General features: G+C 40.7%; 1 protein-coding gene across 4 annotated transcripts in view; it reads right to left on the minus strand.

Moving 5' to 3' along the window:
- The window catches only part of KCNQ5 (potassium voltage-gated channel subfamily Q member 5), an 894,563-nt gene that overhangs the window by 183,772 nt on the left and 683,614 nt on the right, over window positions 1-27,177 (minus strand). For 2 of the 4 annotated variants that reach the window (XM_075340207.1, XM_075340209.1), the window contains exon 8: window positions 18,646-18,740. In XM_075340207.1, the coding sequence (XP_075196322.1) occupies window positions 18,646-18,740 (95 nt within the window). Of the gene's footprint in view, window positions 1-18,645; window positions 18,741-18,877; window positions 18,967-27,177 lie in introns of all 4 variants that reach the window. The other 2 variants (XM_075340208.1, XM_075340210.1) reach the window with 1 other exon arrangement.

Raw genomic sequence — 27,177 nt, forward strand, 5'->3', positions numbered from 1 at the left:
ATTATGGGACACACAACATACAATTTGCTTTAGCTTAAACAGCACAAAGCTCGGAAGCAAACACGTCACGTTTCCCCACAGTCCTTCTCCATGCAGCATGCTCAGTACATATCACAGCACACTGGCAAAGCACTCAATGAGGCAAATGCATTGCTGACACATACTTTACAGAAAGCTGTAGACTTTAATAAGAATAATAGTATCTGCAGTGATGAAGTAGATTAAAGTCAATTAATAGTTGTCTCTCGTGGAACAATTTGGAAAATAAACGTATGTGGTTTATATTTTTGCATCTATTGAAAATATAGTCTTTTTTAAGCACATGTACGGTATATATATAATTGTGCTTGTCCAAAAATGGTAATGTACTTTCCCCAGACCTAATATTCCTAGGCTCCAAATTAATGTCTCAAAATATTCTATTAAAGAGTTTGTTCATGTTTAAATATTAATATTTAAGGAAAATCAGCATTGTTTAACTCCTGCCACTCTGGTGCTGCCTCCTCACTGCTCCCGCAGTGTTTATTGACATGACCTCAATAGTGATGCCCTGTCTACAGCATGTGACCGCTGCAGATAATCACTGGGCTCAACGGTTTTCTGCCATCTACATTAGGGCTTTCACACATTTGTGCAATTTGGTCTGATGTTGGACTGACCGCACGTCTCCCGACCCAAGAGTGACATCTTCATAGAAATATATGAAGCTGTCATGCTTGGGTCAGGAGAGCTGTGCGGCCAGTCCATGCATTGCGATCCAACATGGACCAAAGTTGTGAAAGAGCCCTAAGGGTTACTTTGCACACTGCGACATCGCTAGCCGATTGTAGCGATGCCGAGCGCAATAGTCCCCGTCCCCGTCGCACATGCGATCTCTTGTGATAGCTGCCGTAGCGAACATTATCGCTACGGCAGCTTCACACGCACTTACCTGCACCCTGGCCGGCGACCCGCCTCCTTCCTAAGGGGGCGGGTCGTGCGGCGTCACAGCAATGTCACACGGCAGGCGGCCAATAGAAGCGGAGGGGCGGAGATGAGCGGGACATAAACATCTCGCCCACCTCCTTCCTTCCTCATTGCAGGCGGGAAGCAGGTAAGGAGATGTTCCTCGCTTCTGCGGCTTCATACACAGCGATGTGTGCTGCCGCAGGAACAAGGAACAACATCGTACCTGTCGCTGCAGCGAAATTATGGAAATGACCGACACTACACCGATCATTAAATTTCGACGCTTTTGCGATCGTTAAATGTAGCAAAAAGGATTTACATACTCCGATCTCGACAATGATGCCGGATGTGCGTCACTTTCGATTTGACCCCAACGATATCGCAGCTGCAATGTCGTAGTGTGCAAAGTACCCCTTAATGTTGCTACTGAGTCTAGTGATTGGCTGCAGTGGTCACATGTTGCAGAGGGGACTTCACAACTGTTGCCATGTCGTCATAGATTGCGCAGCACTGGAGTTGCAGTCAGGAGATAAGACTAATTTTGTTATTTTTACACAAAGCCTGACTGTGCAGCATTAAATATAAATGTGGACAACCCTTCCCTTAGGACCAGTCACCACTCCTGACATGTCTGTTTTAAAAAACACATGAATTCTCCATGAAAATATGTTTTTTCCACAACTCTGCATTGTGCCATAACATTCTCAATAAATTGGCAACTAGATATTACCACACCCTCTTGTCAAATGAGGGTGTCTATACACAGACTCAAACTGTCAGTACTAATTGAGACAGTGTTGAAGTGTGCAGAGACCAAACCCCAACTGATAACACCCAGCTGTCAATTTATTCATATGTTTTTGTGAGGATAAACAGTGAGAATACCAAAAACATTTCATAAAATAGTCATATCAGGAGAGGGGATAGGTCATCTTTAAATAATAATAACATATTATTTCATAAAACAGTTGTACAAGTAAAGATAAGAAACATTGTAATATTTCTTACTAAACAAAAATGTCTTTCTTTCTCCCATCAGTCACTCCTTTTTCCTGCACTGATTATTCACTTAAAAAAATGCTCAAATCCATTTATAAATCTGTCTGCAAAGAGTGGTCAAACTATACTCCCTGCCTGTAAAGCTCTGCAAAGAAAGGAAGGGAGAAAAAGTTGGAGGAAACAAAAGCAGAAAGCCACAAAAATAGTGATGGGCGGACCGAAGATCAGCAGATTATAAAAACAAACCCCCACCCCTGATTCGGGCTTGGAATTGATACTGGATATCTGGTAGGTTGCCGGTCCCTATATAAGTCTATGGGGACCCGACTCAGGAGCTTAAATATGGTGTTAGAAGGAATAGAAGGATTAAAGCAAGCGCTTTATACTTACCTGTCTTGGGCGGCTGTAACTCTACTTCCAAACCACTCACTCTACTTTCAGGGTTGCTCATTATCTTCATGCGTATGCATTGCTTTCCTCACCCACCGGCAGTCCCATTGTCTCTGATTGGTTGCAGTCAGACAGAGCCCCAAGCCTGTGTGACAGGGTGTCTGACTTCAACCAATCAGATGGGCTGTGTGTGTACGTCTCTGTTGCTGTAAAATTAAATAAATAGATAGGCAAAGTGTCCCCCCATATTATGATACCCAGCACAGATTAAGCAGACGGCTACAGGCTGTAGTCCTCAGCCATGTGCTTATCTTGGCTGTGTATAAAATAAGAGGAACCGCATGCAGCCTTTTAAAAAAATTATTTAAAAAATTATTTTAAACAGCATGCAGTTCCCGCTCAATTTTTATACCCAGCCATGATAAAGCTGACAGCTGGGAGTTGGTATTCTCAGGATCAGGAGGCCCATGGTTATTGGGGCCCCCCAGCCTAAAAATAGCAGCTGCCTTGATTGTCACATCCATTAGATGCGACAATCCCTGAACTTTACCCGGCTCATACCAATTGCCCTGGTGCGGTGGCAATCGGGGTAATTACAGTTTATTAACAGCTTACAGCTGCCACAAAGCCCTTGATTAGTAATGTGATGCGTCAATGAGACTCCGTTCATTACTAATCTGTAAGTGAGAAGAAATAAACACAGACACTGAAAAAATCCTTTATTTGGAATAAAATAAAAAAAAAACATCTTTCACCTCTTTATTAACCCCCAAAATACCCGGGTAAGATGTAATCCACACAAAATCCCACGATGATTCTAGCTCTGCTACATTACTGAAGACACAGTAAGCGGCCACAGAATGTGACCATCCGCTGTAAGCTTTAGGCAAAGACTAAGCCACAGCAATGAGCGGTGATGTCACTCAGGTTATTTGCAGTCATAGTTGGAGGATCCCACAGTTGTCCATCTGTGATCACATGTAACCTGACCTCAGGTGACCTCATTGAACTGAGTGACCTTACCTCAGGTGAGGTCACTGAGGTCACCTGACTGCAAATAACCTGAGTCATGTCACTGCTCATCACTGCGGCTCATTCTCTGCCTGAAGCTCACAATGGGTGGTTTTATGACCAAGCACTGTCACGTCAGATGTAGCAGAGGTGGAATCATTGTGGGATGTCATATGAATTACATTTGATCTGGGTTTTTTGGAGGTTAATGAAGGGATGAAAGAGGGTGGTTTTTGGTATTTTATTTCAAATAAATTATATTTTTGTTTATTTCTTTTCACTTTTCACAGATTAGTACTGGTGGGGAGGTCTCAGACTTTCCCCATTACTAATCTAGGGCTTAGTGGCAGCTGTGAACTGTTATTAACCCCTTATTACCCAGACTGCCACTGCACCAGTGCAATTGGGATGAGCCAGGTAAAGTTCTGGGATTGTTGCATCTAATGGATGTGACAATCCTGGGCGGCTGCTATTTTTAGGCTGGGTTGGCCCCAATAACCACGGCCTCCCCAGCATGAGAATACCAGCTCCCAGCTCTCGGCTTGATCATGACTGGGTAGCAAAGTTGGGGAGGACTGCATGACGAGTTTAAAAAATTGTTTATTTAAATCATTTTTAAAAAAGCCACATGCGGTTCTTCTTATTTTGATACACAGCCAAGAAAGATAAGCACATGCCTGGAAGCTGCAGCTTGTAGCCACATGCTTTATCTGTGCTGGGTATCATAATACGGGGGGACACTTTGCCAATTTTTTTATTTATTTTTACATCAATCTAGACACACACAGTCTGTGATTAGTTGCCGTCAGATTCGCTGTCACATAGCCTAGGGGTGCGTCTTACTGCAACCGATCAGAGATGCTCGGACTGCCGGTGGTCAGGGGAGCAGGGCATATTCATGAAGATAATGAGCAGCCCCAGAAGTAGAGTGAGTGGCCTTGAAGCAGAGTTACAGCCACACAAAGTCTAGTAAGTATAAAGCGCTTGTTTTATTCTTATTTTCTTTGCTGCTTTTTTTTTTTTTTTATTACCCAGATGGCTGGATCCGGATGGTTACTCTGAGTTCCCTGAGAACTCCAGGCCTGGGGTCGGTCCTCGTGTTCTTTTGAGCCCGGGAGGATTCAGAGTTTTACAATCTGGGTCTGCCCATCATTACATAAGAGAAAAATGCTGTGGCTTCTAGTGCAGAGAGATAACTGCTAAAATAATAGCTCATATAACAACCAGAAATACTGCTTCCTTATATACACACACATAACAGCTTATTCTGAAAAGTCACCAAAAAATATTTACACTTAAACCTACATTAAATGACTATACTTCAGAGAACTGTATAACTCTCATTTAGATTAGGCTAATAAGTCAGTTAAATTATAGGTGCCCTATTACACATCTGTAACAGACCCATAATACTGATGTGTTTATGAGGCCTTAAAAAAGCACCTACTCAAAGCAGTTACAAATGGCTGTAATTAATATTGCTACAGAAATATATCATCTAGATACAATCTTTTGGTACGGTTTTTATTAAAACTACAGATGAAAAAAAATGCCAGGCTCACACTGTGATATATACAGTGCCTTGCGAAAGTATTGGGCTCCCTTGAATTTTTCAACCTTTTCCCACATTTCAGGCTTCAAACATAAAGATAAAAATTGTAATGTTATGGTGATGAATCAACAAGTGGGACACAATTGTGAGGCTGAATAAAATTTATTGCTTATTTTAAACTTTTTAAAAAAAATAGATAACTGAAAATTGGGGCGTGCAATATTATTCGTCCCCTTTAAGTTAATACTTTGTAGCGCCACCTTTTGCTGCGATTACAGCGGCAAGTCGCTTGGGGTATGTATCTATCAGTTTTGCACATCGACAGACTGAAATTCTTGCCCATTCTTCATTTGCAAACTGCTCGAGCTGAGTGAGGTTGGATGGTGAATGTTTGTGAACAGCAGTTTTCAGCTCTTTCCACAAGATCTCGATTGGATTCTGGTCTGGACTTTGACTTGACCATTCTAACACCTGGATACGTTTATTTGTGAACCATTCCATTGTAGATTTTGTTTTATGTTTGGGATCATTGTCTTGTTTGAAGACAAATCGCCGTCACAGTCTCAGGTCTTTTGCAGACTCCAACAGGTTTTCTTCAAGAATGGTCCTGTATTCGGCTCCATCCATCTTCCCATCAATTTTAACCACCTGTCCCTGCTGAAGAAAAGCAGACCCAAACCATGATGCTGCCACCACCATGTTTGACAGTGGTGATGGTGTGTTCAGGGTGATGAGCTGTGTTGCTTTTATGCCAATCATATCGTTTGGGATTGTTCCCAAATAGTTTGATTTTGCTTTCATCTGACTAGAGCACCTTCTTCCACATGTTTGGTGTGTCTCCCAGGTGCCTTGTGGCAAACTTTAAACAACACTTTTTATGGATGTCTTTGAGAAATGGCTTTCTTCTTGCCACTCTTCCATAAAGGCCAGATTTGTGCAGTGTACGACCCATGGACAGCTCTCCCACCTCAGCTGTAGATCTCTGCAGTTCATCAAGAGTGATCATGGGCCTCTTGGCTGCATCTCTGATCAGTCTTCTCCTTGTTTGAGATGAAAGTTTGGATGGACGGCCGGTTCTTGGTAGATCTGCAGTGGTATGATACACCTTCCATTTCAATATGATCGTTTGCACAGTGCTTCTTGAGATGTTTAAAGTTTTGGAAATCTTTTTGTAACCAAATCCGACTTTAAACTTCTCCACAACAGTATCACAGACCTGCCTGTTGTGTTCCTTGGTCTTCATGATGCTATCTGCATGTTAAACAGAACACTGAGACTATCACAGAGCAGGTACATTTATACGGAGACTTGATTACACACAGGTGGCTTATATTTATCATCATCAGTCATTTAGGACAACATTGGCTCATTCAGAGATCCTCAATGAACTTCTGGAGTGAGTTTGCTGCACTGAAAGTAAAGTGGACGAACAATATTGCACGCCCTAATTTTCAGTTATGTATTTTTTAAAAAGTTTAAATTAAGCAATACATTTCATTCAACTTCAGAATTGTGTCTCACTTCTTGATTCTTCACCATTAAAATTTTTATCTTTATGCTTGAAGCCTGAAATGTGTGAAAAGGTTGAAGAAAAATGCAAGGGGGCCGAATACCTTTGCAAGGCACTGTATATGTGTGTATATATATATATATATATATACACACACACACACACACACACAGTAAATACCAAAAGTTTTGGACACACGTTCTCATTAAAAGAGGTTTCTTTATTTTCATGACTCTGAAAATTGTAGATTCACATTGAAGGCATCAAAACTATGAATTAACGCATGTGGAATGAAATACTTAATTTCAGTTGTTTCACACTTTTTTGTTATGTCTTATATTCTAGGTTCTTCAAAGCAGCCACCTTTTGCTTTGATTACTGCTTTGCACACTCTTGGCATTCTCTTGATGAGCTTCAAGAGGTAGTCACCGGAAATGGTCTTCCAACAGTCTTGAAGGAGTTCCCAGAGATGCTTAGCACTTGTTGGCCCTTTTGCCTTTACTCTGCGGTCCAGCTCACCCTAAGCCATCTTGATTGGGTTCATGTCTGGTGACTATGGAGGCCCGGTCATCTGGCGTAGCACCCCATCACTCTCCTTCTTAGTCAAATAGCCCTTACAGAGCCTGGATGTGTGTTTGGGGTCATTGTTCTGTTAAAAAATGCAAGATGATGTGGTACCCATGCTGGTTCAGTATGCCTTCAATTTTGAATAAATCCCCAACAGTGTCAGCAGCAAAGCACCCCATACCATTACACCTTCTCCTGTATGTTTCACGGTGGGAACCAGGCATGTAGAGTCCATCCGTTCACCTTTTCTGTGTCACACAAAGACATGGTGGTTGGATCTAAAGATCTCAAATTTGGACTCATCAGATCAAAGCACAGATTTCCACTGGTATAATGTCCATTCCTTGTGTTCTTTAGTCCAAACATGTCTCTTCTGCTTGTTGCCTGTCATTAGCAGTGATTTCCTAGCACCTTTTTTACAATGAAGGCCTGTTGCACAAAGTCTCCTCTTAACAGTTGTTCTACAGATGTGTCTGCTGCTAGAACTCTGTGTGGCATTGACCTGGTCTCTAATCTGAGCTGCTGTTAACCTGCAAGGCTGTCACTGAGGCTGGTGACTCGGATAAACTTATCCTCTGCAGCAGAGGTGACTCTTGGTCTTACTTTCCTGGGGCAGCCCTCATGTGAGCCAGTTTCTGTGTAGCGTTTCATGGTTTTTTCCACTGTACTTGGGGACACTTTCAAACTTTTCTCAATTTTTCGGACTGACTGACCTTCATTTCTTAAAGTAATGATGGCCACTCGTTTTTCTTTACTTAGCTGCTTTTTTCTTGCCATAATACAAATTCTAACAGTCTATTCAGTAGGACTATCAGCTATGTGTCCACCAGACTTCTGCACAACACAACTGATGGTCCCAACCCCATTTATAAGGCAAGAAATCCCACTTATTAAACCTGACAGGGCACACCTGTGAAGTGAAAACCATTTCCGGTGACTACCTCTTGAAGCTCATCAAGAGAATGTCAAGAGTGCGCAAAGCAGTAATCAAAGCAAAAGGTGGCTACTTTGAAGAACCTAGAATATAAGACATATTTTCAGTTGTTTCACACTTTTTTGTTAAGTATTTCATAGTTTTGATGCCTTCAGTGTGAATCTACAATTTTCAGAGTTATGAAAATAAAGAAAACTTTTTGAATGAGAAGTTGTTACCAAATGTTTGGTAAGTACTGTATATATATATATATATATATATATATATATATATATATAAGTACGGCCACCACCAAGGCCTGTTTCACAGCATCTTAGAATGATATAACAATTCTCCAATCCCCTTTGCAGATCCCCAAGAATAACTTTTATTATACCCTCATACGGCATGGTCCGATCTGATGAGTGTCTCTGATGTTTATGTGTTGCCTCCTCTGTTCCTACAATGGCCATCCTCCAACTTTCTTCATGTGTATGACACCTCTTAGGTCATCCACATAGTGTCGCCCAATGGCGGTTTTGCACAAGTGCACGCCTCTCTGCCCTGATTAAATCAGAGCAAAGTACTGTAGTGTTCATGTTCAGGAAAAGCCAAAGAGCACTGATGACCCATTAGTAAAGCCATTGCATGCTCACTACAGTTTGGTTTGCAATTGGGGGACACTGTGTAGATAACATAGGACACAGCATCCACATGAAGCAAGCTGGAGAACGGCCATTGTAGGAAGAGAAAAGGGGCCAGAAGTGCCCCTCAGATTGTACTACTCTATATGGGGTATAATAAATGCTCTATTTTGGATCTGCAGAGGGGATTGGGGACATTTTTTTTTACTTCATTCTAGTATGCTATAAAAGAGGTCTTCATGGTGGTAGTTGTACTTTCAATGGAAAAATCTTGGTAAAAAGTTCCCTTTAAAGCCATTAAAAAAAAATAGCAATAATATCAAAATTAAAGAAGTGTGTTGAGAACTTTATATTTTCATATGGACCAGTGTCAGATATTATGACCAGTAATTTTATCTTTAAATGCTTGAAATCAAACACCTGAAGAATGCAAACTAAATCTTATGTGTTAAGTAAGAGGGGTTATCTGTTATTTTGTAAAAAACAGTTGGCAATGTAAAAAAACAAAAAAGGCAGTGGTCATATACTGGCTGCACGTAAACAAAACTTGGAGAACCAAGAAGGTTCAGCGCTGGATCTACAGGGCAAAGACTAGGTGAGCGCTGACTTCCTTTTCTGCTACATTGTCAGCTGGTTTTTTTTTTTTAAATATTTGTATGCAGGATAACCGCTTTCACATAAAAAGCAATCTTGATGCACATGTTGAGTATGAATCTTGGATTGCTCCTAACAACAGCAATTCTGTTAGATTTCGATAAAATGCCCAAAAGAAAATAAGGAACTATAACAAAATTTTTTGAAATCCTATACATATATATATTTCTCTCTCAAAAAAAACTCTTCCTCTTCTGAGAGCCTTAAAATTACCGAAATCTTGTGCTTCCCTGCCAGCTAAATGATGGAAGGACTGGTGGATAAAGTAAACTATTGTCATTACAAGACAAACCTCTATTTGAAACTCTGCATTTTAACCAAAATTGATTATTACCATAAAAATGTGTCACATCTCCAAAATTCCTACTGCAATATGTTATTACTCCGAAAGGTCCTAAAATCTAACTGAGACATCCACGCAAAGGCCAGCTCCACTGTAGCTCATTCATTTTAACAGCAATCCAGGATAGAGCCAACGTAAGGCAATATCTGCTTCAGATGGAGTCCCCTTGATGAGGTGTGACTGTACATGAGGTGGCCATGATCTATCATAGGAGGCAACAGTTGAATATTTCTTGTTTATTAAAATTGATTCTGTGCAACACTCTAAACTTTAAAACCTAAGATAGAAACAAAATAAGTACATACCCTTCTATAAATAATAAGTAATAGTACATAGAATAACATAGTGCATTTAGTACATACTGTTTTTGATTAAAAAGCACAAAGCCATCCCACTGCGATAAGGTGCACCCCAATCGGGATGGTTCCTAATCCTTGAATATTAAAACCTCATGTTGTGTAAAATAACATCAATTTAGATGGGGGCAGAGAGGGACCAGAGTCCAACTGCATAGACACCCTACTATGGGAAGCTACATAAAGAAATAGCCAGCTCATGGAGAGGGGGGACACACTCCTGTTTGTACATAGCACAAAAGAACAGGGCAAAACCAAAGACATGAGCCGGAGAATAAGTTGGTATACATGCCCTGCATTATGGTCATTCACAGACAAAACCTAAGATAGAAACAAATAAGCATATATTTTGCTGTAATAAAATAAGTGAAAAGTAATAGCACATATAAATAACATAAGGTACTTAGTACACATTGTTTTTGATAGAGAAAAGTGTAAAGCCATCCCACCGCAATAAGGTTTACCCCAATCGGGATGGCCCTTAATCCTCTAGTATTAAAATCTCACCTTGTGTCAAACAACATCAATAAAGAAGGGGTCAGAGAGGGACTGGGGACCAACTGCACTGACACCCTACCATGGAAGCTACATAAAGGAAAAATCCAGCTCTTGGAGAGAGTGGCCATGCTCCTGTTTGTATATAGCACAAAAAACAACTACCTTATGTTATTTATATGTACTATTAGTTTTTACTTATTTTTTTACAACACCGTATGCTTTTATTTTGCTTCTATCTTATGTTTTGTCTGTGAAAAGGCCACAGTGTGGACATACTTTTATGCAGGACATGTATTACAACTTATACTCTGGCTCATGTCTTTCGTTTTGTCTTGTTCTTTTTTACTATGTACACACAGGCATGTGGCCATCCTCCCTTTAACCTGGATATTGTCACGGGTGACAGTCATGTGGTTCCTAGCAATAGAAGGTCACAGCATTTGGCTGCACAAATACTCCCTGACTTTCTATTGTTTCTGTTGTTATTATTCATTGTGTTAGCTTTCCTGCTGGGTTTTCATTGCTTCCCCTTTAGGACCCAGGGGAGCTCTCCTTCTGTCCAACTGCTGATAATCAGTATTCCTCTTGTGCTTAAATACTCCCATCTTTCCTGGGCTTGTGCTGGTGCTATTGTTCAGTTCAGTCAAGCTCTGGTTGCAAGCAGGTGGCTTGTAGTCATCTGTGGTATCATTGCTGAACTTCAACCTGAGTCATGTGTGGATAAGAAGTTCATGTATTTTCCCCCGTGTGTCCTCCTTGTGTTTTCTCTAGTGTTTAGTGGGGTTGACGAAGAGCTCATCCCACCCTTATTTTGGGTCCAGCACTAGAGATTCCTAGGGTCTAGTATCTGGCTAAGCACATATGTGCGTACCCTGTGTAAGGTGGTGAGGGACCACAGAGACCAGTGGTAGGTTTGGTCAGGGGTCACCATCTTCCAATTCCCTAGACACAGGGCTTCCCTTCCCTTTCGTCATTCGCTTGGTACTTCCCCGTTCCTAACATGACAGATATTGCCTTCATGTAGCTTCCCATAGTGGGGTGACTGTGCAGTTGGGCCCCGGTCTCTATCCAATCTACATAGATATTGTTTGACAAAGGAGGAGGTTTTAATATTAGAGGATTACCGACTGTCCTGATTGAAGTAGACCTTGTTGTGGTGTTATGGCTTTATGCTTTTTTTTTTAATCAAAATCAGTGTGTAATAAGTACCCTATGTTATTTATACTGAATGAAAATATAAACACAACACTTTTTTTTGCTCCCAATTTTCATGAGCTGAACTCAAAGACCTATGACTTTTCCTATGTAAACAAAAGTCCTTTTTCTCTCGAGTATTGTTCACAAATTTGTCTAAATGTGTGTGAGCACTTCACCTTTGCCAAGATAAGCCATCCACCTCACAGGTGGGGCATATCAAGATTCTGATTAGACAGCATGATAATTGTAAAGGTGTGCCTTAGGCTGGCCACAATAAAAGGCCAGTCTAAAATGTGCAGTTTTACAGTGTTGGAGGAGTTCGGGGGAGCAGAAAACCAGTGAGCATCTGGTGTCAGCACAATTTGCCTTACGCAGTGCAACACATCTCCTTCACATAGAGTTGATCAGGCTGTTGATTGTGGCCTGTGAAATGTTGGTCCATTCCTCTTCAATAGCTGCGAAGTTGCTGGATATTGGCAGGAACTTGAACACGCTGTTGTATAAGCCGATACAAAGCATTCCAAACATGCTCAATGAGCAACATCTCCACTGAGTATGCTGTCCATGCAAGAAGTCGGATGTTTTAGGCCACTAGGAATTATGTATAGATCCTTGCAACTTGGGGCTGTGCATTGTCATGCTGCAACTTGAGGTGATGGTCGTGGATGAATGTCACAACAATGGGCATCAGGATCTCCTCATGGTATCGCTGTGCATTCAAAATGGCATTGATAAAATGCAGCTATGTTCATTGTCTATAACATATGCCTGCCTGTACCATAACCCCACCGCCACCATGGGCCACTCAATTCACATCATTGACATCAGCAAACCACTCGCCCACACGATGCCATTCACTCAGTCTGGCAGATGCCCTATAAAGTGAAACGCGGATTCAACTGTGAAGAGAACACCTCTCCAGCATGCCAGATGCCCACTAAAGCCGGTTAGACAACAAATTGCAGTCAGGTGGAGACTCCGATGAGGATGATGAGCAGCAGATGAGTTTCCCTGAGATTGTTTATGATGGTTTGTGCAGAAATTCTTTGGTTATACAGACTGATTGTTGCAACAGCTGTCTGGGTGGATGGTCTCTGACAATCTTGGAGGTGAAGATGCTGGAGGTAGAGGTCCTGGACCTGTGTGGTTACACGTGGTCTGCGGTTGTGAGGCCGGGTGGATGTCTTGCCAAATTCTTTGAAACGCCTTTGGAGACCGCTTTTTGGTAAAGAAATGAACATTCAATTCATGGACAATAGCTCTGCAAGACATTCTTGCAGTCCGCATCTCACACGTTTTGAGAGAGCATTGGCATCTGTGGCATTGTGCTGTGTGATAAAACTGCACATTCTAGAGTGGCCTTTTATTGTGTCAAATCAAAGGCACACCTGTGTAATAATCATGCTGTCTAATCAGCATCTTGATATGACACACCTGTGAGATGGATGGATTATCTCTGCAAAGGAAAAGTGCTCACTAACATCTGTGTACTGTCCACATTTTACTGTTTAATGGATAGCTGAGAATTTTGTTTCTTCATAAGACTTTGTAAAGCTAACACATAAGCCAAAATGGGATGAGAAGAGTGGAAAATAACCCTTTTTAGGTATAATAAAACCCATGGAACCCTTTTTAGGTATGATAAAACCCATGGAAACCTTTTTAGGTATGATAAAACCCATGGAACCCTTTTTAGGTATGATAAAACCCATGGAACCCTTTTTAGGTATGATAAAACCCATGGAAACCTTTTTAGGTATGATAAAAAAAACCAGAAATGTGAAACCACCTTCATGGAGAAGAGGTTACTATATTTCTAGTGGTCTATGGTTGTGGTTAATTAACCTGGCAGTCTAGTGTGGTGGTCTTTGCGTTCACAATATACATGTGGCTTATAAAAAAAAGATCTTTCTGCTCAGGTTAGAGTCCTATTTTGATTTTTCATGGGACTCTATTACCCTATATCCATTATATCAAAAGCACATCCAATCTTTAAGAATAATTCTACATGGATGGGATTTGTTTTTAGACAGGTCAACAAATTCTTCCGAGAACTATGTGGGATGTGTAGCATCTATGCAAATTCTGCCAAATAGTTAATTAAATCTGTATGAATTACAAACATAGAAGACTTGGATCTGTGTCTGGCAGAAAAAGCTGTGACAAAAATAGGCTGCTGTCTTTCCTGTTATTGAAGAAAGGTCAGCGTGTACTAATTTAGAAAACTGATATTCAGAGTGATGAAGCATAGAACGCAGAAATGACAAATGCATTGTTGGACAGATTTTTCTTTACGATTACATATAATTATGATCATATTATTAGTGCTACTAATTACATTACTACATATTGTTCTCACTATTAATAGCCATGAATAATTGATTGAATTTCTGGAGCTTTGGATTTGTAATGTTGCCCATCGCTAAAAGTGTCTCCAATCCTACAAACACAGGGAAATGAGTAGAAAAGGAAACCCCTTGCTCCTCCGCAAAATTGTGAAACAAAACTTAGGGATGTTCAGTGTTAGCTATTCCTTATTTCTGCCTACTCTCTACATTTCTGGCCACCATGGCAGATTCCCTAATTGAACAGTTAGAATCCTACCATTCTTTCATCTCTTACTACAAAAGAAGGGCCATTGTTCATATTTTTTCAAATATATTTTTCTTTTTATTATATTCTTTGTCCCAATTGCTAATTATTTCATGCTGGTTTCTTTAACCCTTAAGGCCCATGACAGATGTTCATCATGGAGGATGTCAGGGACTTTTGAGCCGGCCCAGAGGCAGAGCCCACTCCACAGAGGGCAGATGCCGACTATATTATATATATTATGTAGCTGGCATCTGCCTTTAAGAGCAACGATTGGCTGTTAACCTCAATTGTTGACAGCGGCAGCTAAAGGGAGTCTGCCAGCCCAGAATGACTGTTCAAACCAAGTAGAACTGCTCAGAACACCATGGCATAGCGAAAAATGTACGTTCACTTTCCCATCTGTTTGTTTTCCTTCTATCTCCATATTCCCCTCTTTGATTAACAGCTCTGACCTCATAGAGCCAAAAAAGGGTGGAGATAGTAGAAACGCAAGCAGGTCAAAATCGGCGCTTAGTTTGGTCACGTCATAATGCACCAAGCACCTGTACTTGGTTTGAACAGTCATTCTGACAGAGTTCCTTTAAGTGCCACACACATTAGTTCAGCTTCCCTGCCACACAAGCACAGCAAGCCAATGGATTGCTATGACAGCCAGGGGCCGGCTGAACGTCCTGTGCCTGTCATGTGATCTCCTCTGACGTAAAGCCTATGGTTGGGCATCATAGAAGAAAGTGATATTTTTCCACAAAACAATTGCAATAAGAAGCGATTATAACATCTTATCTACCCCAACATATAGTGCCTTAACCAAGTATTCATACCCCATGAACTTTCCGCAATTTTTTACCCACATACCTAAAATGTATTTTATTGGGATTTTATGTGATATACCAACACTAAGTAGCAAGTGTTTATGAAGTGTAAAGGAAATGATGCATAGTTTTTTTTAACTAATTTAATCTGAAAATTGTGATGTGCATTTGTATTTCATCAAACAGGCTAGAATTCCACTAAAATATAGACTGTCCACTATATTTACATTGATGGCCTATTCTTAGGATAGGTCATAAATGTCTAATCGGCCAAAGTCTGACACCCGGCACCCCTGCTGATCAGCTGTTTTCGGTGCTGGCAGCTGGGAGTGCTCAGTTTCGGAGGTGTCCCATATTCTGGTAGTGGTACTGCACATCTGCCACCTATTGATTTGAATGGGAGGCAGATGTGCAGTTCCGCAGCCTATATCAGTTAATGGGGCAGCTCCAGAAACTGAGCATTTTCGGCCGCCTGCTGCTGGCACCGACAACAGTTGATTGACTGGAGTGCAAAGTGTTGTTGGACCCAGCCGATCAGACATTGATTACCTATCCTAAAAATAACCCATCTATGTAAAAGTATTGGACATCCTCTTTAATAAGTTGTATTGATCTTACTGATTACCTGCTACTTCATTATTTTCCCTGTTCCCTACCCCTTCTTTGCCTTGTGGTTCCTCTCAACAACTAGTACATGACCCAACAGCCACTCACATAGATCACCAGTGATTGTTTTGAGAGTGACTAAGTAGCAGAGACTGGCAGGGAACCCAGGAACTGTTGGAGTGGGAGATTGGTTTATTCATTCTGGAACCGTTTTAAAAAATATTGACATGGGGTTTTCTGGTTTCCAAAAATCCCTGTCCCCAGATGCTGTTAGTTTCAAAAACAAACTATGCTTTACTAACCCTTTCAAGGTCCAGTGCTGTCTGTTACTTTAAGGCCATGTGCGCACGTTGCATTTGCGATGTAACCTGCACTGTCATTGACAAAATGCATGCCTTTTGCTTACCCAGTAAAGTCTATGAGAAGTAAAAAAATTCCACGCACGTTCCTTTTTATTTAACAGTGTTTTGTTTGACAAATATTTGTCAAAATCGGTGCCTAAAAAAAAAGCAGCATGTCACTTCTTCATTGCGTTTTGGTTGCATTTTCCATTCATTGAAATTAATGAGTTGTGTCAAAACGCAACCAAAATGTTTCGCTGTGCATTTGCACTGTCTTTTGATTGCGTTTTGGATGCATTTTTGTCAATAAAAACGCAGGACACCAACTTTTCTCTATTTTCTGTCTCTCTCACTCGCGCTCGCTCCCTGTCTCTCTCCGCTTCATACTCATCGCTTAACGGCGCGACTGTCACATTGCTCCGACGGCCTCTCCTGCTTCTGAAAGTGTCGGCTGCTCATTAGGCTCATCTCATATTCACTTCACCTGCTCATTAGGCTCATCTCATATTCACTGCTTTCCCCGCCCACCGACGCAGTCAGACATGCCCCCACGCTGAGTGACAGCTGTCAGACTGCAACCAATCGCAGCCACAGGTGGGCGGGTCAATATCGTACAGTACGATAAATAAATAATTAAAAAAAAACGGCATGCTGCCCCCCCAAATTTTGATACCCAGCCAAGATAAAGCCTCACAGCTTGGGGCTGGTATTCTTAGACTGGGGAGACCCACGTTATTGGGAGGCCCCCAGCCTAAAAATATCAGCCAGCAGCTGGCCGAAATTGCAGCATCCATTTGATGCGACAGTCCTGGGACTTTACCTGCCTCTTCCCGATTGCCCTGGTGTGGTGGCAATTGGGGTAATGAGTTAGTGGCTGCTGTGGGCTGCCATTAAGTTCTAGCTTAGTGATGGCAGGTGTCTATGAGACACACCCCATCACTAATCTGTAAGTAAAAGTAAATAAACACAAACACCGAAAAATCCTTTATTTGAAATAAAATACAAAAAAGCCACCCTCTTTCACCACTTGACTAACCCCCCAAACACCCCTCCAGGTCCGACGTAATCCACACAAGGTCCCAAGATGCTTCCAGCACTGTTACATCTGACACTCAGAGCGAGCGCCATAGAACAGGACTGCTCGCTGTGAGCTCTACACAGCAACTGAAGTGAGTTGCGCTATCAGCGGTGACATCACTCAGGTTAGCCACTGCCACAGCTGGAGTCCTCCACCTGTGACAGCAAATCACCAGAGTGACTGAAGTGAGTCAGCTGTGCCGTCATTAAGGTGATTTCCGGTCACAGCTGGAGTCCTTCACCTGTGACAGCAAATCAGGCTGTGACACAGAGACAGTGAGAATGAACTCGGGTGAACCTTTGATGTCACAGCTGCGGGCCCCGCACTACTACCTGTGTCGTGGCACTGACGTCAGAGATTCACCCAAGTTCATTCTCATCGCACGGCTCTGTCTCTGTCTGTTATCAGTGGGCAGTCATGCTCTACAGTACTGCAGTGACAGGACAGGGATGTAGCAGAGCTGAATCGGTGTGGGACCTCGTGTGGATTACTTCGGACCTGCAGGGGTGTTTAGGGGGTTAATAAAGTGTTTTTTGTATTTTATTCCAAATAAAGGATTTTAGGGGTGTATGTGTTTTATTTACTTTCACTTACAGATTAGTGATGGGGGCGGGGTCTCATAGATGACTGCCATCACTAATCTAGGACTTAGTGGCTGCTGTGGGCTGCCATTAACTCCTTATTACCCAGATTGTCATTGCACCAGGGCAAAGGCAAGAGCTGGGTCCACCACCAGAATTGGCGCATCTTAGGGATATGTCACTTCTGGGATGGCTGTGGGCTGCTATTGTTAGGCTGGAAAGGGCAAAATAATGATGGGCCTTCCAACCCTAATAATAGTAGCCCCCAGCTTTCTGCTGCACTTTAGTTGGTTTTATAAAAATGGAGGGACCCCACTTAATTTTTTTTTCTATCTCTTTCTTTTATCTATCTATCTATCGCTCTATCTATCAATTATCCTATCCAATCATATTTTATTTCTCCTTTAAAAAACGCACAGACAAAAACGCATCGAAAAAGCATAAAAAACGCATGCGCTTTTACCGCTTTTTTTGTCAAACACAGTTGTCAAGTCTGCCAGAGGGTGCATTTTTTTGTCAAATTAAGAACGCAGCATGCAGACATACCCTAACGGTGTGTGTTATTGTCTGCAACGTTGATGTCACCTTGTCAGTGCTGAAGCCAATAACTGAGCTCAGCAGCTGTGCCCAAGTAGACGGTACAAGCTGCTCAGAGCTGCTAAGAACACTGATTGGCTGGAGAGCTGGCTAGATAAAGTCTGATGAAGACAATAAGAGACACTAAGATGAGTAAAAATGTAACAGTTTTTATAAAAAAACAAAAAAAACCTGCACCCGGGGACAGAGGTTTTCTAAAATTAGAAAACCCTTCTAAGTTATCTGACATTTACAAAATGCTTCTGATAGCACTTTAACAGAAAAAGTAATTCAGCAACTAACAAAATGGGATTTTAATTTGGAGCCTGGAGATTTTAGTCTGGTTCCTTAGCATACATTAAAATTTAGGACTGTCATGAAAAAAAAAGTCAAGAGACAAACTAACATAAATACTAGTGTTCTAGAAGTTAAACAGACATCACGAACAACACCAGCTGCCATATTTGTACCTACTTTGTAGGGCTGCAGGTATGCAAGGCCTTCAAATGAGGCTTCCAGGTAGCAATGGAAACCGATTTCTCATCAGCCGCATAACTACGCCATACACACTACGTGCAGGATATATAATAAAAAAAAAAAGGAAAACAAGGCAGAAGGGAGCGGGGGATAAAACAAAATTGAAAAGCAGATTAGTAAACCAGTACAAGTCATGGCTTTATTCATCATTCATAGCATTGATACATGCCTGAGAGGTGGAAGAATACTTTCATAATATCGCCAGGTGGCTGTCAGGTATGTTCGACTGGAATCAGTAGAATAAAACCGCCACGTAGCCTGGTATGAGGAAAAAATAAGAAGCACAAGGGAACCAACAAAACATGAAATAAAGGAAGAACCAAGTCCGGTAAGGAGTATTAATACTTCACTCACAGCAACTGCACTACCTGCTTGTTATCTAAATGGTGTATAGGGAGGTGATACCTAGATACGTGGAAGAAAGTCACTATTGAATCCTAAAAAGGATCTTATTTTTAAAATCCAAGGATCCATTTTATCAGTACCATTTACTATGTACTGTTTAATCAGTAATATAGTGTATGATGATAAAGATAAGTGATAACGTGCACAGATTAAGCCAATCTTTATCTAATGCCAAGCAGGGTACTGTGATGCCTAATTTGTCCAGTATTTGCTTTATAAAATGTGGTTCCATTACGTTACTGATAAATAGTGAATAAGTTCCAATAGAAAAAATTATTTATATGTATGTATATATATATATATATATATATATATATATATATACACACACATACTGTGTATATATATGTATATATATATATATATATATATATATATATATATATATATATATATATACACACACATATTTTCTATATACAAATATATATATATATATCTATATATATACTGCTCAAAGACATAAAGGGAACAAAGGGAACCCCAAAATACAAAATCCTTGTTTAAGTTTATATTTTTGAGCGGTATATATTTACATATTAATGGAAAATTAATGGACCAAAGTAATTGCCCAAATGCTTTTGTGAGGCACATTTGCAGAAGCCCATGTAGCTTGAGAGCCGATGGGTGATGTGATCACATAAGGTCAAAATTAGTAACTACATAATAAACCCATTATCAGTATTACCCTGCACAGAGGAATAACTATCGAGGACAATTTATGAAAAATGAAAAGAAAACCACAAACAAATATTAATAAAGCAAAAAGAGCTGGAATGACAAAAAATGCAATAGGGTCTTATCAGAGTGACGAACAGGGAGACAATGAGGAACGATGCTCACCTGGTCAGGTTGTGAAGGCGCAACCCCTTGTTGATCATATATGAGCAAGGCTTCTGTAAAACCACATTATAAAATGTAGCCAACAAAAAATGGAAGTGAGTGAGTTAAATTCTGCACTATGAAAGATCTAATGATGAAACAGGAGTCAGGCCGTGCTGAAATGTGATTTCATTTGTCAACAAGTTTTGAAGAAAATCTTCATTATGACAAATCATAATGATGCATTTGTTTTACATGTGCGGGTATAAAGCAAATAAGGTAAAAATATAACTATTATTATTATTGAATTATTCATGTTTTTTTTTTCATTTATGATTATTTTATGATGTTTTTAGCCCACATTTTTTATGTTTGTATGTGATTATGCGTCAATCTGATCATATGACCATAGTGGCGCATTGATGGGTGCACTTTTTGAATATTGTATGTACTTATACCCTCAAGTGTAAACCAAACGCATTATTATGGTTTTTCCTGATGAAATATCAAAAAATTTTTAATATACCAGAAAAATGAAATGTAAGTACCTACTCACAATTCCAATTCAAATTGTTAGTTTCAATAGGGCATTGATCACAGAATATATCCAATGCAAAGCCCTTGCCCCATGGGAAAGGATAAAGATTCAGAAAATGAAGACACCACGAACCATAGGAAAAGAGGAACTACCACTTCCCTAGGAGTCAAACTATTTATCTCTAGCCCTACCTATCATGTGGGGGTTGGCGCCATAAAAAAGGAGACGGTGTGTGGGCGCCCCCACTCGGCCGACGTCTGACCCTCCTAACTAGCAAAACCCTACATCACCACTAAATAAAGGGTGCAAATGAAAGCTCCTCATTCAGACCATTAGGGGAGAGGGTCTTTAAGACCCTTTAAAGACCCTCTCCCCTAATGGTCTGAATGAGGAGCTTTCATTTGCACCCTTTATTTAGTGGTGATGTAGGGTTTTGCTAGTTAGGAGGGTCAGACGTCGGCCGAGTGGGGGCGCCCACACACCGTCTCCTTTTTTATGGCGCCAACCCCCACATGATAGGTAGGGCTAGAGATAAATAGTTTGACTCCTAGGGAAGTGGTAGTTCCTCTTTTCGTATGGTTCGTGGTGTCTTCATTTTCTGAATCTTTATCCTTTCCCATGGGGCGAGGGCTTTGCATTGGATATATTCTGTGATCAATGCCCTATTGAAACTAACAATTTGAATTGGAATTGTGAGTAGGTACTTATATTTCATTTTTCTGGTATATTAATTTTTTTTTATATTTCTGATGTCTTCTGCTTAAATTGGCTGCTATGAGTTTTTCCTGATGAAGTCTATTCTCTTTGAAACACGTTGACAAAACTTCAACACAGCTTGAATCTTGTTTTTAATCATTGGATCTTCAGCAGTGCAGAATTTAAACCGCTCATTTTCATTTTTGTTTGCTAAACAAATATTAATGACACCTACTGGTGAAGATAGTGCCAGTCAACAAGAGTACACACTCTATGTGTAGGCATCATTAACATTTATACTTATTTATCATTATTCATGAATTGTTCACTATTAATATTTCTCATAATGGGTTTATTTATGACAGCCTAATGATGGTTCCACACATCCGTGATTCATGGTCAGTACTTTTGCTCACAATATATATATAAAATATATATATATATAATGAGGTTGTCAAATTTTGGTGTGGAGACTCACGGTCTGTCTGTACATCATGATCTAGTGATTGAGTGAGTCACTGTTATTAATTCCCAACAATGGGCAGCATGGTGGCTCAGTGGTTAGCTTGGTAGCCTAGTAGTGGAGGGGTCAAATCCTGCCAAGTACAACATCTGCATGGAACTTGTATTTTCTCCAGGTATTTGCATTGGTTCCAGGTAGTCCAGTCTCTCCTGCACTCCAAGGACATACTGATAAGGAATTTAGATTGTGAGCCCCAATGTGAACAGTGATAATGGCTATAAAGAGCGGTGGGATTTATTGTGCTATATAAGAGAGTAAAATTAATAACCTACATTGGACAAGTATTGTGCATGCTCATTTCTCGATAATCAGCCTATCTAAATAGGCTGTCACTCATCATACAAAAGGGCAAAATACTCCTTTGTCGGGTACAATTATTTTAAAGAGTGCGTAATTATCATCACTCTCAGCAGACCGGCATCCTCCTGTCAAGAACAATGATTTTCTTTCTGCACAGATTGATCTAACTTTTACATCTGCATATATGTCAATAATTTAAATTATAATTTAACAAACTTTGGCCATTCTTTCTGGGGGGTTTTATGTGTCGGCAAAAAGCATAGGAACATGGTAAAAAATCTTATCCACTTTGCTCATACTATAATATATTATGGAATTTCCTCTTTAATAATCTAGATTGAAAAATCTTCATAACCCCATTGTGATTAAACCTTTAGCCCTCCCTCATACATCTGTGTTTCCAGTACTTGTTGTCGTTTCAGGTTTTTTTTCACGAGTACATCACGTACCCATTATAATCCATGGTGCTTTTCACATGTCCGTGATTTTAAATGGACTGTGTGTCCATGTAAACTCCTAAAGACATGTCTGGGTTTTTTTCTGGCAGCACGGGTGACAAGGGCTAATATAAATCTATAGCTGCGTGTAAAACACATACCGCATAAACGTGTCATCAGTGTGCTTTATATACACTCCCTGACAGAAATTCTGTCGCTTATCCATGTTATGTAAACAAAAGCTTATAACCTGACTTTAAATTCATCCATTGGCTTTATAAATTACTCTTTTGTAAGCTGAAAACCTCCCAGATTTGTTTTAGGTTATAAAAATAAAGTTGCTGCAAAGCTGAAATATTGATCATTTAATGAACACAGAAAAGTCAGATTTTGGCAAGACAAAACTTTTGTCGCCTTGTCATATAATGCACCCAATCCTAGTTTACATCCTCACCTGTGCTTACTAAATGGTCGGTTAATTAGTTGGTGTGTATAAAAAGAAACCCAGCACCCCAGACTTTCACTTGAACTGCAACTTAACCTCTGACAACAAGCCAAAAATCCACCCTTGACCAAAGCCTTGATTATCAAGAGGCTGAAGACCAGATCCACTGCAGAGGTGGCTGGCACCTTTTAATGTGCCTCAGCGTCAAGTACAAAGAATTAAAAAAAGATTTGAAGAGACTGGAAATGTTTTTGACAAACCCAGGTCCGGCATACCCCGCAAGCCAACTGCTCAGGAGGAACGTTTGTTGGTTAGAAAATCCAAAGCCAGCCCCTCTTCCACTGCAGCAGAGCTCCAACAGGCCTGGTCACCTCAAGTCCCTGTGTTAACTAAAACAGTTTGTAGGATTCTGTCTCGAAATGGCCTCCGTGGTCGAATCAGTGCTCAGAAGCCAGCACTAAATAAAAGGCAATTAAAAAAAAGTGTGGCTTTTGCCAAGTTCCACAGCCTGCTAAATAGATGGACGCTGGAAAAGTGTCACAAAGTGGATTTCTCTGATGAATCTTCAGTTGAATTACACCACTGCCACCGCATTTACTGCAGGAGACCTACTTGAGCCCGTATGGATCCAAAATATACCCAAAAAACTGTTAAGTTTGGTGGTGGAAAGATGATGGTCTGGTGTTACATATAGTATGGGAGTGTGCGAAACATTTGCAAGATGGAAGGCAATATCAATAGCCTAAAATATCAAGAAGTATTAGCTACCTCTTACATTCCCAATCATAAAAGGGGTCAAGTTCTGCAGCAGGATGGTGCTCCATCTCATACATCCAGCTCTACAACAAAGTTCCTCCTGGCAAAGACGATCAAGATGCTCAAGACTGGCCAGCTCAGTCACCAGACATGAACATCATTGAGCATGTTTGGGGTAGGATGAAAGAGGAAGCTTGGAAGACAAAACCAAAGAATCTAGATGACCTCTGGGAGGTATGTACGATTGCATTCTTTGCTATTCCTGATGACTTCATCAATAAATTGTATGAATCATTGTTGACTTGCATGGATGCAGTCCTCCAAGCTCATGGAAATCACACAAAATATGAAATATGGCTCTAATAGCACCACAACATAATTTACCGATGTTATGCAACATATCTTTGTATTAGAAGTTAATTATTTGTTTGGATTTCACATTACTTTTTGTGGGCGACAAAACTTTTGTCTTGCCAAAATCTGACCTTTCTGTTTTCATTAAATGATCAATATTTCAGCTTTGCAGCAACTTTATTTTCATAACCTAAACCAAATTTGGGAGGGTTTCAGCTTTCAAAAAAGTGATTTATAAAACCAATGGATGAATTTAAAGTCAAGTTAAGCTTTTATTTACATAACATGGATAAGCGACAGAATTTCTGTCAGGTAGTGTATTTAACATTGAAAAGTACAAGAGAAGCTTTGTCATTTAGTTATTTATTTAGCCATTTGTGAAAAACACAGATGGCACACAGATGACATGGGAAAAATTGACACATTGATGACACACTGATCCAAAACACTGATACCATTTTCTCATGTACCTGTTTAAACATGAACGTGTGAAGAATGCTTTAAAGTGGTTCTCCAGTGAAAGCAAGTTACTGCCTATACGTATTTGTAATTTATTTTTTGATCATTATCTCCCGCCTAGACTATTGCAACCTCCTGCTCTGTAGCTCCCATCTAATAGTCTCACACCCCTACAATCTATTTAAACTATGCTGCACGACTAATCCACCTACCCCCCGCTACTCCCCAATCTCTCCTCTCTGACAATCCCTTCACTGGCTTGCCATTGCTCAATGACTCCAGTTCAAAACCCTAAACATGATGTACAAAGCCACACACAACCTGTCTCCTCCATACATCTGTGACCTGGTCTCTTGGGACTTACCTGAACGTAACCTTTGATCCTCACAAGATCTCCTTCTCTACTTCCCTCACATCTCCTCTTCCCACAATCGCATACAAGATTTTTCCCGTGCCTCCCCCATACCCTGGAATGCTCTGCCACAGCATATCAGACTCTCGCCTACCTTGACAAGCTTCAAAAGGAACCTGAAGACCCACCTCTTCCAACAAGCCTACAAGCTGCAGTAACTCTCAGTCCGCTATGGTGCCGCACGACCATCTCTGTCCTCACCTACTTTATTCTCACCTATCCCCTGTAGACTGAGGCCAGGGGCCTTTCTCCTCCTGTACCAGTCTGTGCCTTGTATTGTTTATGTTTACTGTACTTGTCTCCATTATGTATACCCCTTTTCACATGTAAAGTGCCATGGAATAAATAGAGCTATAATAATAAATAATAATAATAATCCATGGGGGATCCAATCACTGGGACCTGTGCAGATTGGCAGAACAGAGAATTTTTATACTTGGCAGGTACTTTTATCCTCGTTAGAAAGGAACAGCAGTACACATGTTTGACTACCAATCCATTCATTCTCTATAGTACTGCCGACAAAAGTGTAGAGCAGTGATTGGAAGCCCCATAGCCCATTCTGATAGGGGTAAAAACTCCTTGATTAGCCAATTGGTGCAATTCCAGTAGAAAGATCAATAACAATTGTGCGATTCACATGATCAATAACAATCATTTAGATAAATAACTTGTTTTCAGTAGAGAACCCCTCAAAACTTCAATCTGATAAATTCAAGATGCTACTGTCCGCACCATAAATATTTACTGACATTTACTATGTAAAATGTGAAAGAATTTTGATGGACATTCTACGCACCTCATTTTTAATGTTTCAGACAGTTTTAAGTCAATTTGACAAAGGGTGTGGATTTCTGAGGGTTGTAGCTTAGAATAAAGGTACCGTCACACTAAGCGACGCTCCAGCGATCCCACCAGCAACCTGACCTGGCAGGGATCGCTGGAACGTTGCTACACGGGTTGCTGGTGAGCTGTCAAACAGGCAGATCACACCAGCAACCAGTGACCAGCCCCCAGCCAGCAGCGACGCGTGGAAGCGATGCTGCGCTTGGTAACTAAGGTAAATATTGGGTAACCAACCCGATATTTACCTTGGTTACCAGCGCACACCGCTTAGCGCTGGCTCCCTGCACTCCTAGCCAGAGTACACATCGGGTTAATTACCCGATGTGTAGTCTGGCTATGTGTGCAGGGAGCAGGGAGCCGGCACTGACAGCGTGAGAGCGGCGGACGCTGGTAACGAAGGTAAATATCGGGTAACCAAGGAAAGGGCTTCTTGGTTACCCGATATTTACATTGGTTACCAGCATCTGCAGAAGCCGGCTCCCTGCTCACTGCACATTCAGTTGTTGCTCTCTCGCTGTCACACACAGCGATGTGTGCTTCACAGCGGGAGAGCAACAACTAAAAAATTGTCCAGGACATTCAGCAACAACTAGCGACCTCACAGCAGGGGCCAGGTTGTTGCTGGATGTCATCGCTGTTGCGTCACAAAAGTCGTGCCTCAGCAGCGATGTTGCTAGTGATGTTGCTTAGTGAGACGTGGCCTTAAGATGCACAACTAGTTATGTACAAAAAATAAACAAACTGGTCTTAAGTAAACCAATCAAACAGTGGTATAAACACCATAGTGTCTAAAGATGCACCAAAGTTATCATTCAACATGAGAGTCTATATTAATTTTTGTGCCATTAGTCTAATTCTAAGCTTTTTAAATTTAAGAAAATATTGAAGAAAATGTGTCCCAATATGTGCTGTAAGCTTTATGTTGCACAAAATACCTACTGAGCCATACAGAATAGTATCAGATGCCAGGAGCTGATAACCTCTGATATTAGATTTAATAGGAATTATTTTTAAAAAGGGAATCTGTTTGCAGGTTTTTAGTTCATCATCTGATGTAGGCAAGAAGATTCTGAATCCAATGATGTATAACTTAGATTACTGGATGTAATGGTTCAAACACAGAGTTTTTAGATTTTGCAATGCAGCAGAGCTGAGAATCTGCCCCCGCCCATACCAGGCTCTCTATGTACAATATCTATATAGAGTTAGGGGCTAATAAGAGGGTGAGGGGGTGTGATCAGACCAGAGTAGTTTGGGCAATGATAATTCCAGGTGATAAAACCTTCACGATAAGTCAAACAACAGCACAGCAGGTTAATAAGTGACACATCATTGAACTCTGAGTGTTAGCCTCCTGCTGTCTCCAGATTACATAGCAAAGAACTGCTGACATTTTCCCTTTAATCTGGTAATTATAGGCTAAATCAATATTTCCTTAAATTTGACAGAATTCATAATGCTTATAAATAGTGCTTA

This window comes from Anomaloglossus baeobatrachus, chromosome 3 (assembly GCF_048569485.1).
Source record: "Anomaloglossus baeobatrachus isolate aAnoBae1 chromosome 3, aAnoBae1.hap1, whole genome shotgun sequence".
Taxonomy (NCBI): domain Eukaryota; kingdom Metazoa; phylum Chordata; class Amphibia; order Anura; family Aromobatidae; genus Anomaloglossus; species Anomaloglossus baeobatrachus.